This window comes from Coturnix japonica, chromosome 8, assembly GCF_054131305.1.
Source record: "Coturnix japonica strain WE chromosome 8, WE-NBRP24, whole genome shotgun sequence".
Taxonomy (NCBI): domain Eukaryota; kingdom Metazoa; phylum Chordata; class Aves; order Galliformes; family Phasianidae; genus Coturnix; species Coturnix japonica.
Genome location: NC_140670.1, coordinates 19,928,573 through 19,941,361, shown reverse-complemented (window position 1 = coordinate 19,941,361; position 12,789 = coordinate 19,928,573). Strand labels below are relative to the sequence as shown.

General features: G+C 37.0%; 1 protein-coding gene across 22 annotated transcripts in view; it reads right to left on the bottom strand.

Moving 5' to 3' along the window:
* CPEB3 (cytoplasmic polyadenylation element binding protein 3) overlaps nucleotides 1-12,789 on the bottom strand; it is a 114,691-nt gene that overhangs the window by 24,925 nt on the left and 76,977 nt on the right. For 11 of the 22 annotated variants that reach the window (XR_014948689.1, XM_032445424.2, XM_085554543.1 and 8 more), the window contains 2 exons: nucleotides 4,036-4,203; nucleotides 2,274-2,363 (listed from right to left, as the gene is read on the bottom strand). Coding sequence is in view for 20 of the 22 variants with exons in the window: in XM_032445424.2 (XP_032301315.2) it covers nucleotides 2,274-2,363; nucleotides 4,036-4,203 (258 nt within the window). In the remaining 2 variants the exon portion in view is untranslated. Of the gene's footprint in view, nucleotides 1-2,273; nucleotides 2,364-4,035; nucleotides 4,204-8,473; nucleotides 8,498-12,789 lie in introns of those variants that run through there. The other 11 variants (XM_015866936.3, XM_015866938.3, XM_015866945.3 and 8 more) reach the window with 2 other exon arrangements.

The window sequence follows — 12,789 nt, the reverse complement described above, 5'->3', positions numbered from 1 at the left end:
CACAGGCCAGTGTTGCTGCTCTCCTTTGAGGCTGTTAGCACAAAGCAGACACCCTCTGTCTGTCTTTTTTGTTATTTTTATTTTGGACAGATTTTCCACCTGAAATAATCACACTGAAACTGTCAGAAATTCTACAGGATAGTAATGTGACATGGAAGAAAAGATGTAGAAAAAACAGGAGAAAGCACGTGACATCACGAGTATTTGGCAGCTGAATGTCACTGAATGTTGTGCAAAAGCATAACTTCCAAGTGTCTCTTTTCATTTCATTGCATGTTTTTTAAATAAGAGCCAGATAACAAACAGCCTAAATTAAAACAAGCTAAAACAAACAAACACTGTATTTTAAATTCTAAAGAAGCTTCTATAGAAAAACAGAAACAGAGGCATTTTATTGTGGAGCTTCTTCCAGTGATTCCATAATAACCTTGCAATAGGAGTATTCTTTATCTTTAAAATAGATGCAGAAGATTTGAAAATAAATACAACATACATTCAAACTTGGCCTTCTGACTGCTGGTCTTTTATGCAGATGCCACCAATATCGAATCACAGTAAGTCATGTACATCTGACCAACCAAGCTTAGTAAGACTCTTAAGAGAATCTCAAAGACAGGAATCCAGGATGCATAATGCTGCAGTCCTGATTGATAACTAAGAAGTTAGTTATAAATAAACCTGGAACAGTTGGGATTGACTGTTGTTTAGCACTTTCAGACAGACATTCAGGGCAACTGGCAGGGGCTTTGAAAGCTGTTTCCTATATTAGAATCATGACAGAAATAGAAGCAAGCCCACATTCCCTTGTCTTCTGCTAAAACAGATCTTACTCAAACACATTTCCACAGGTTTGTTGAGGCATAACTAGTCCACTGTTAGATACAGAACAAACTCAACAATAATTGGAAGTCCCACGTTGACCTGCCTTATATAGTTACTGAATTAATGAGAACTAAAACTACAGCAGAGAGGACCAAGAGATACTAAGGACAAGGAGAAACTTGTTTTATTACTGTTCTTCAAACTTCTCAGTGAAAGTTTTTTTTTTTTGTTTTTTGTTTGTTTGTTGTTGTTTTTTTTTTTAAAAAAGGTATATTTTACTAACTGTCCTTAAGAATGCATGCTTTATTTATGTATTTATCAATTCAGGAACAGATGTTGCATAAAAACTCCTGACAGCAAGGCTGAGTTGTGAGAATGGGACAGGAAAGACAGAGCATGTATGTTTTGTTGTTGTTCTATTTCAAAACAAGTGCCCCAAATGCTGTTTACAGAACAGACATTTGTCACAGAGCTGCCTGTCTCCAGCACTCAAGCTTCCATGGAAACTGTTTGTTACCTGTCTGTTACAATCAAAAATATACCTATGAAAATGTTGCAGGATTAGCTAAGTTCAGTGACTCAGTAACCTGCTCTTCTGCCAAAATAATCAGTGACTTAATGAACAATTAAGAATTTTGAAATCCAGTGACAGCAGAAAATCTTACTCTGTATAGATCAGAAATTTGTGCCTAATTTTATGCTACAGTTTTAGATCATACATGAACTCCCAGCATAGTCTGAGCATAGACTATATGGTATAAAATAAAGTCACAGTAGAGGATACAGTGCAGTCAGAACAAGTGAGTTTAACCAAGCAACTCTCCCAGCCAGTTTTCCCATAAACCCCAATAAGTCGACATAGTATTTTGCTGATGGGTGTGAAATAGCCCCACCTGCTTAAGACTAAGTCACTCTGAAACAAATCGATTCTGGCCTAGCAGCTCTGTGATCATGGTGTTGACACCTGTTCAAGCTGAAGACTCCATCTCTTAGCAGAATTCATTGCTGTAGCTCAGCAGCAGCAAACTCTGCTGCAAACATTTTGTTTCTGAGCAGGATCACAGCTTCCTGGGTCAGCACACACACAAAGTAGGTTCACGCACCTCTGCAAAATGCTGTACACACAGTTCACCAACTACTTCTGGCCATGAGAAATCCTATAGTATTAGTCTTATTGTTTCAACAACATGCAAACCACAACAGAATCAGGAATAGGAAATTTCAAAACCTTTCCTTCTAAACTAAGCCTAGTATAAATTAAACACTGAATTAAGGACTCCAGGCTTGCTAAAGTACAAGTATCCCATTTTGATAACTGCTGGAAATGCACATGTTGTAAGAGCAAATTCATCGCTGATAATCAAATCCTTTCTTTTTAATAGATTACCATATTGTAGACATCATTTCCTTTTGCCAGAACAGCCTGCATAAATATATTTTAAGCTAATTACCTTTAGGTGGAAAGTATGACTTGCTTTCAGCTTTGTGAGGCCAGTCCACCACAAGAGGTCCAAACCTACGAAAGCTGGCAGTGATCTCATCTACAAAAAACAAATGAGGCACCTTAGAGAAAGTCTGAAGTTTGACAGTGGTAAGGTAAACATTTCAATTTTAAAAGTCTATTTTCTGTACCTATCAGGAACAACAAAAACCACAATGTTGTGCATTGATAATGCCTAAATGTTCTTTCAGTTCTGCAGTATATGTGGCTGCTTAAAAAAGGAACTTTGCATTCCACTAGTACAAGTCTGCATTTAATCCTGCTGCAAACACGATCTATCAAAAGTGAATATGCTTCAGCTGTGGTCTATGTCTAATTATAGCCACAATGCTGGGTCAGATGCAGCCACATGGGGACTGATGGAGATGCTACGTGTCTGCATGGCCACTCCTTGTAGCATGATCTAGAAAGCAGGCTGCAGGGACTTCACCTCCACAGTCCCCTTGGAAAATCTGCCCTGAATCACCACGTTTTGTTTAAGTATCAGTTTAAAAACACCATAGAGCAAACTACTGAAACTGTCCCTGAACTATCCTATAGAACAATTTCATTTAAAAAAATTTCTTTTTTCCCCTCAAACTTGTTAAGGTTTCTAAAATATTTATGCACACCTTTTCAATGATTTATGCATTTTAAAGAAAGTAGTAATTTAGAGTTATAAGTAATGCAGTGCTAAATAGATCAGAGCAACAACTCATCAGACAGAAAGCTTGAAGAAAAAAAGCAGTGGTTTTCCAAATTTTTGGTTGCTTTTTGAGATGCATCCAGTTACTGATCCCCATGAGCTGCATGTTAAATTCTTCAAGCAACAAGAGCCACAAAACACAGTACACACAAATCAGGAGCTGAAGGAAGATGATGTTACTAGAGTCAATCTCTGATGTGTGAGGGTAATAGCTCCCAAGCAGCCATGTTGCTTACTTCCTCATAGGACAGGCTGGGCACGTATTTCAGCTCTTTAAGTGTCCCAGCAGAGGTCACACCAGGTGTACCTGCTGGCCTGCTGCTGCTTGCATTCGGGGACTCAGATGATCCAGCAGATGATGAGATTCAAAGACTCCTCCCTTTAAAGCATCCTTAAATATCCTGTGTATGCCAACTGAAGCTACATAGTGATGGATTCCTGCTACAGTATGAAAAATACACCCCAAATTGTAATGTTTTGATTTGAGTCAGAATGCGTTTGTTGCATGCACATAGAGCTAATATGGGCTGAGGAAAAAAAACTGATCATCCCTACTAAGCTGGTTACTGTTCCAACCATATTAAACGCTCTACTTTTGTGAATAGAACACTACTAATATGCTGGAAAGGAACCCAATTTATTTTGATAAGTACTACGTTAATGAAGTCCATAAATCAACCTCGTCTATTCAAAGGGAAATTCTGCAGAGGATTGACAGTACCCACTGTTTTTCCTTTTTCCAGCTCTCCTATTTTACATGCGTGGGAACACATGCTGCTAGTGCAGATTAAAAGACCTGCTACGCAGGCACTTCTGTCTTCATCTCCTCTAATCTGCAGTACAAAAGAACATCATGGAAATTCTCAGGTGTTGGGCAAAGTGAGGAGGATGTCTTAAATAATGACGCAAGTGCTACAAGTGATATACCTGGAAAAATACATTTGTTTCCATGATAAAAATGTCTTTTTCTAAGTAACTACGTGATAGCCAATTCCCATATCTCACCAGTGTAGCTTATTCACAGTACCTTCATCAATGTCAGGAGGAAGACCTCCAACAAACACCTTTCTAGAATAGCGTTCCACTCTTTCACCATTCTGACAGCGTGTTGGAGAGCTGAGACCCGACGATAAAGACTGATCACCGTGACTGTCGTCTAGGAAGCCATCTTCAAAAGGAAAGAGTGAAGACCGACCTGTAACAGATTTTGTAGTATCTATAGTTAAAGCTATTTCCCGGACAATTAATTATTTCAGTAAAAACTTGCAATTTCTTTTTCTGAAACACTGTTTTGCTTTTAAGATAATTTCTGTTAAGTAGGCTAGGTAAACGAACATTTATTCAGATGAGGTTCATTGGTATCACTTCTAATTTTTCAAATCTGTAACTGTATTACTCTTAGAAGACAAACTTGGTTTACTTTAAAGCAGAAACTCTTGTGAATGGCTAAGGAAATGGAAACCAACGAGTTGTCTGCAGAAACTGTCATAGCTATAGAAAGCACCTCTGAACACTTCAAACCAATCCTTACTGATTTAAAAAAAAACTTTGATAGCAGATCTCAAAGAAATGATTTTAAAATGCAGATCACTGAAGCCATGGCACTGCGGGGCAGGATGGCCTCCTTCAGAATGCTTTACAGTATCCTAACCTCAAGGGCTGCATTGGTTCCTCGAGTGAGTGAAGGCACACAGCAAAATAAACACAGAAAAGCTCTGAGTAGTGGATATTAAGTGTGTAGGCAAAGTAAACAGCTTAGCTAACAAGATAAAAATCTTTAAAAGGCTTATTAAATAAAACACAGACACTTGCACTCAAAAAAAAAGTTGTTAGCTATGACTGTGAAATTGTTACTCAGTGTTAAAACACTTTCAGTAAATGAATGAACAGAAAACAACATAAATGACTGCTATTCAGTTATTTGATGATAAGTAAATTATTGTCATCACCTGATCCAAATAACTTGTTGCTATTATTACTGAAGTATACACACCTTATCTTAAGAACAGAATTATTAACCCAGAATGTAGAAGATTATATTCAAAATACATAAAAGCTGTACATAAGCAGCACAGCAGAACACGGTAGCTTTAGAATTTAATTTCCTATACTTGAGTTAGAAAAATAAATCCTGTAAAATGGAAAGATGCACAAATAGGAACCTCATCTCAACTCTGACTACTGGGACTACTTGTACCCTCATATCATGTAGGATTGCTCCCAGGGACAGAATTAAAAGTAGTTGATACAAGCAGTTTATATAGAGGGGTTAACTATGAATATAAATAGCAGGAAAAATAATTAAATTACAAGATAATTGATCACTTGAAATTGACTTCCAGCAAGACCCAAAGAAGCTATGTTTGGGGGGGTTAATAGCACAGGAAAGTAAAGGGAGAAAAGACAGAGGCAAGGAGGAAAACAAAGACATGCAGACTGACACTTGTCAGAAAAAATGCATATACTGAAATGTCAGTAATAGTCTTGAACAGTAAAGGCTACATTACAAAAAGAAGCAGCACATCTACAAATAGGGAATGAGATAAACAACCAACAGGAAAGATGTTCTGACTGACACAAAGCACAGGCTTCATTTTTTATGTAGGAAGAACACGTTGAAAGCAGAATGTTGGCAAAGAACACAAATGCAAAAATCCACAGAGCTAAAAATCCTACTGTGCTTTCAAGCACCAATATAGAAACAGGGCAAATGCCACAATCAGAGAAGGATTTAGAGATGCTGCTCTTAAAGTCTAGCACAGCTGGCTGTCAGAAATGGCAGCTTTAAAGCATAAGCCAGAAAGGACTTGATAAATATTCTGGTAATGCATGGAGAGGTCAGGCTCGTATATGAATACATGCATTTTAGCAGAAGAGAGAGTACATCAATGAGAATAATAACAGGTACAGGTAATAAAAATGTGTAAGAATATCAAATTATTTACAGACTAAGTAATATTTTATTTCCTCCCACAAACATACTTTCTGAAAAAAAGATGGAAGCTTACACATAAAATGAATTAATATTTAGTTCAACTGAAATGCAGGTCCTCTGAGGAGGCTGAATGAGACCTGATTTCTGATGGAAATCCAACAAAATATATAGTGGCTTAAAAAGCAAGATGCCCCCTCTGATGGTGAGATGCTTGACAGTTCACAGACACTATACTCATCTTAAGCGAATACAAGAGATGATGATCTAAAGCTTTATAGTGAAGTATACAGTTAAATGTATGAAGTAAATGTTTAATATAACAAAAGGCAGAGAGAAAATGGAGTAGGGAACAATTGTTCACTGTCTCTTCCAAGTGAGTGGAAACAAAGTATGTTATACACAATCAGTATGTGGCAAGACTCAAAGAAAGCCAAACTATGGAATCCCATACCACAGACTTTTTAGGATGCTACAAAGTTCACATCATTTCTGAAAGGGGGAACAAGCAAGAAGAGCAGAAAAAAAAAACCATGTTGGAGCATTAGAGTAGAAAGCTGATAGGTTACACCAACCCCCAATATATTTCTGACAACACTCTTCCCACTGAAAATGCTTAGTCACAGTGACAGAATGAAAGACTAATTAAAAGACTCCAGTGTAATAAACATGAAATGAGTCCCTGCACAGACTTGCCTCTGAGTCCTCTGCATATTATTACTGCAATGCAAATGGTAAAAACAATAAATATGAGAACATTTGATAAACAACACATCTTTTTTAAGCAGACAACTGTAGAATTGCATGGACCTTCAGGTTAAAAAAGCTCAAAACAACATTATGCCATTCAATATACTGAAAAAGCAGGGATATCACAGAGGTTAATATTGTATGAGTAGGGCACGTCACAAAGTCCCTAACACTGATGACAAGAGACACGCACACTCACACCTACTAGTTACCATAGAAAAAACAAATTCACATAAGTGACAATTATTATGGAGGGAAGCATGCATTTTAGTTGAGTAAAACAATCCTGAAAGTCCAGCACATCCAGAACCGAACCTGTTTGCCTTGTTTTGTCATCACCACAATTTCTACAAAGAAGCCTACACTGAATTTTACAGCCCACCATGTATGTATCAGGATTACAATTGCCACATCACTTATATGTTGCTTCTACAAGTCAACACAAGTTACTGGAAGTTCAAAGCACCCAGATGATTCCACCTCCCTTCCTACTTTGCTGCCATTTAATCAATATAGAGACACTCAGCACCATCCTATGCTCACATGCATACAGAGCGTAAGGTATTTTATGTTTCAGGTACCACGAGAGCACCAAAGAGGAGTATCAACGTGTTTTAGACATCTGTTAACAATGGACTGATCTCTAGAAGTAGGGAAGAATAACAAGGTAAGTTTGTGGGGAAAAATCTAAGTTTTAAAAACACAATTCTGTTTAACTTACCTATAAATTAAAAGCTAAACACCACAAGCTTTGAATCAAATCAGCTCAAATTTTATGTTAGAAAGAGTATCAGTACAGCCTACCACTTTAACCCACACGTAAGTGCAATCTGCAAGGTACTTAGAGGCTATCGGGTAGCTTGTATGACTAGGTTTTTCTCCAAATTTGATGCAAATTCTACACAATGAAAAAGAGAAGGCCTTCCAAGCAATGTCACACACAGCTACCACAGAACATACATAAAAAATGAGATAAAATGAAATGTAATGCCAAAGCACCTCAAATAGGTGGCACTGTCCAATTCTAACTGTTAAATGTCACAATCTTCACCATTATTTCCTCAGTTAAAGAGTCAGTGTCAACTACAACACAGTACATTAGAAAAATAAGGTACATTAGTATCTTTCTTGGTAACCAGCACGTTTGCTCTTGTCCACATTTTTTAATCTCTCAGAATAAACTTAAACACAGCACTGTACAACATCTGTATAATGCTTTCAGCCCGTTTTGTACTTTTGTAAGAGCTGCTTAAATGATGAAATACAGATAAAACATTCTCAAATGTTCATTTTTTTTCTTCTCTTGATTATCAATATTCACCGCTGAGGACAGTTACTAGTACTGGTATTCACAGTGTTCTACATCGGGTATTCTGATGCAGTTCTTAACTGCAATCTTCATCAAAGAAAAAGAAGTATGCCTGAGGAAATTCAGTAAGTTTGCTAAGCATTAAAATTCTACAAAAAACATCTGAAAACAGTCTTCATTTTTGGAACACCGCACATTTAAATTCATAAATATGTGTCATGAAAAAGAATCTTAACATTTACCCATTTTCCAGTTCAGTAGTAACAGCAATATATCGAGTTACCTGCTCAAATCATCACTGCTTTATGTTGATATTAAAAGGGAGATGTTTCGCAAACAAAGAATACAAAATTGATTTATAAGAAGCAATTGATCAACCAAATACTGTTAAAACTGGTAACATTATCTTATCATAAGAGAACTAAATATATCTCCCACCATTCAGCAAACAAAACATTTAGTAAATACTTTTACCTCTTCTCCGCCCATAGCTCCTGGCTGCATGTAAACACAGAAGAAAATTGTCGGTACAGCTGTCATTAGATTTAGCTCCAAAAGCAAAGAAAATGTAGCTTCTAAGTCTTCTTTTCCCCTCCCAACACAAAGAAGGAAAAGGCATTGAAAAGTGTGCAAAGTGAAATTCAAGCAACCCAAGACAAGAGAAAAAGTTTGAAGATGACACAGCCAGGGAAGAAAAAAAAAGAAAAACAAAAACCCCCATACCTGCTGTGCAAGTTTCCTACACGTCAAGATTAATAAAAACAAAAAAATCAGGCATACAAAACTTACAGTACTACAGGTGATTAATTTAGGATTATGTTTTTAAGGAGTAACAAATGTTATCAACAGTAATCTTAACTAAAATAATTCATTTAGCATTTAATTAATTAGCATGTGGACAATGTTTCCCAATTATGTTTCAAGTTAAATAATTAGCCATCTGCAAATAATAAAATCCTACCCAAACCATACGAACTCAGTAGCCAGAATGTTCAGAGTAATAGAAACAGATTGGCGAAACATCTTCATAAGAATCAAAATTAATACAGCATTTCAATGAGATATGCATCAATGCATATGCATCATTTGAAATTTTACATTACCAGAAAATAACCTGGAAAACAGCGCCTTCCATATACAGAATTCAATGTAACAAAATATATATATGGTCTTCAAAGGAAACCAAATGTGAAGGCTAGGGATAACACAAGAGTTTTTCAACAGCAAGTGAGCTTAGATAATAGGTAGAAGAGTTGTTCTGTCTCTTTTCAGTGCAATACTGCCTGCCCTCCTCTTCTTTCCTTCCTCCTCTTGCTTCCACATTTCACACAGCATCTTCAGGTCGTGCCCTACATGTCCAAGCTTTAGGTGCGACTCTCTCAAGACCCCCTTAACCCACTTCATATATTGCAAGCATCACCTACCTTCCTGTTCTTCCTGTACGCTTATTTCCATCCACAAATGCATGTCCTGAGATGTCCAACCATACTTTGGTATGGTAGCTTTCCCTACCTCCTCCATGGCTGCCCCTCTGCTGAGCAAGCACATAACTGTCACCCTGGCAGCCCAGGGTCCTGCCAGTAAAATCCTGCACATGCAGTTCCTTCCTCAAGCCCTAAATAAATGCAGCCTTGGCAAACACACAACTGTGTCATCTCTCCTCCCTATCCCAGCAGTCAGGCAACAAAAAAGCAATTACCTGATGGTTTCCTTAGAGGAATTACATAAGAAGAATAATTCAAGGCCTCTAATAAAGAATTGTTTCAAAATTACTTTTTCCAAAAAAAGCCAAGAGTTACTCAGCAAGACACCTAAGGGATGTCAATGTACCCTTTCATTTTTCATTTACACAGGATGAAAAATATGGATGTGTAATTGCAGATAATTTAAAAATATCCATTTTGGTTATAACTAAGTTCAGAGCACAACAGAATTAACAGAAGTAATGATTCATGGGGTAAATTTTGTAGCACCTCTGGTTTGAGTAATTATTTAGAAAAATAAAGAAGTTAAGACATTTAGGAACCAATAAGAAAACAACTGCACTATCACAGGCAATGAAATTATTAGTGTTATTTATCTAAAGTTAATTTCTCTCTCAGTTGGCTCCAAGAAAAGAGTAAAAATGATGGGGAGCTCCCAGCAGAAATGAAGCCTCTTCCTTCCTCTGCTTCTTATACCAAAAACAAACATCTTCTTGCACAGAAAATCAGCTCCTTGAATGGTCCCAAAATTTAACACAGAAGTGTCTGTTTCCTAGATGCCTCATAGAACGTTACAGCACTAAATAATATAGGGCTACTCTAAGAAGTGCTGAACACATTTTACCACATGCACCAGATAACTGCAAGCAGGCCCAGGCCAGTTGTGCACCTCCCTTGCATGACCAATGGTGCTGGTCACCATTTCTCCCAGCCTCTGCAAGTTGCAGAACCACCACATCCCAGGGTGCACCTATTCAAGCACAAAGGAATACCTGTTCTTGTGTGGTTTTTTTTTTAATTTCCTGATACTGTTAACCCATCTCCATCCCACCAGTTAAGTGCACTTTACAAACATGAAATTGTATATTAAAGAATGGAATTCTAAGCTTTTTACAAATGAGCAAAACAAACTCCCCGAACACCAATTAATGCAATGCAATTAAGTAAATAAAATGCTGTCGGGAATCTGGAAGTCTGCAGCTAAGGATATCCACTGTTGCAACGAATTGGAATGAGGAAATTTTAACTGCATCTCAAGATGAAATGGATGAAAAAGAACTAGAAGGCTTGCATTTTGATAACGTTTATCTGCCAGTCAAGGGAGAGAAAATCCACTGTTGGCATAAGAATGCCTTAAAATGAGATGAAGAGGTACAAAACTCTAGAGATAACGTGGTTTATAGGATGCATGACACACTGAAGCACATCCACAGAAAACAGCCCTGAAGGTCTGAGCAAAAAGCCCCTGGCTACAGTCCTGGGAGGGAAGTGGAACAAACATCTACAGTGCAGTAATGCAAGGCAAGAGAAGAAAAGGAATAAGGATGAGGGAAGTTACCCTGTTAAAAGTTAATCTTGCTCATTTCACATTCACTCTGAAAACCAAGAACAACACAACCAAGCAACAGAACATTCTATATCACATACCAACAAGAAAACTACCTTCACTTTTCTGCTCACTTCTTATGCTGGGAATAAGTTTGGGTTTGTACTGTTATCTCGGAAAGTTCCAACACAAAAAAAGGACATTGTGTAATTTCTGTGATAAAAGCAAACCATGTAAACAAACACCAGCATTGCATAAATGGTTTCTGAGAATTATTTTTAGTAAGGCAGGTGTTCTGCAATTCATCTGTGAGATGAAACCAAGTGAAAAAGCTACAGAAAATAAAGGATTGACTAAAACATTCTCATCAACTACTCATTTTCTAATGCATATTAAAACAACAAGAGAACTCATACAGCTCAGTTAGAATACCTGTGAGAGCTGACATGGAATGCTCTACTGGCCAAGATCATTGATCCACCCAGATGAACATTATGTTTTCTCCAGTGACTCTATAAAGAGTGTCTTTGACTAGTCACTGTATAGTTTTCTCTTGTTCCATTGGTATTTAAAATTTAAAATGTTAAGAGGCACACTCTTGCCTGCTTCTAATACCTTCTTAGAATTACTTTGTTTACCATTTCTCTGCTGTCTTTTTGAACCCATTGATATTATACCTACTTTACCTACTTCCCATAGTTTCTGTGGCAGGAAGCTCCAGAAAGGAACAACAGAAGCACTCCTTGACAGTTTTAAGTGGATCTATTAGAAGTTTTCCCAAGTGTTCCTCCAGTCCTAGCCTTGTAGAACAAGAACAGCAGTTCCACATTCCCCTTATCTGCCACCTTTGTGATTTTTGTCAGGTTCCATTACATTAACCCTCAACATTCTCATAATCAAACTGAAGTGTTTCAGTTTCTTGAGTCTCTAGGTAATTCAGTACTGTCACAGCAGAGAAAGACCATAAGAAAGAATAGTTTTAAGATGCAAAGAAAATTATAATCTAAGAGTTAGCAATTGAGTTAATGTGAAATAAGGAAGAAGCATAGTTAAGAAAAGCCAAATAAATAAAAATCTAAACTTTAGAAAGGAATAAAGAAAACAGGAACAGCAGGAAAACCGGTATTCACTATTAGGCTCATTAACTTTCCCCAAGACTAGAGAGAAAGTTTCCAAAACCCAAAGTCACATGCTCCCGCGCTGGTTTAATTCATTCCCATGGATAAGAAAAGCCATAAGAATATTTTTACATGAAAAAAATACTCATGCTTTTGAGTTAATTGTGTACTATTCTAGTCTCAAATCACACCACCAGCTGATCTTGCTGTACTCTGATGAAGACGGTACTAGGCATTAGTCAGAGCACAATTCAGCTGTAAGTTACTAGAAAAAAAAAAAAATAAAGGAATCAAAAGCACCTGGTGAAAATAGACATCAGTGATGACTGTGGAAATTGAGCCTAGAAATGTACACCATCTGAAGTGATTCAATTTAATGTTGAAGCAATGCTTCAGTACATGAAGGCAAAGCACTAACTTTTATTTCGAGATCCCTATTAACCAAGCCTTTTAAAGTTAATTGAAGTTAATTAGCAAAACCAAAACACTTTACTTGACCAATATCTATTATTTCCAGACAACATGAAATCATGAACTTCAAATGCTGGAGTAGATATTCAGTTACAAGTTAAATTTCTATGGCTTAAAAACTGATATTTAATAGTAACATGTTTATGTTACTATTACTACATCAAAAATTGT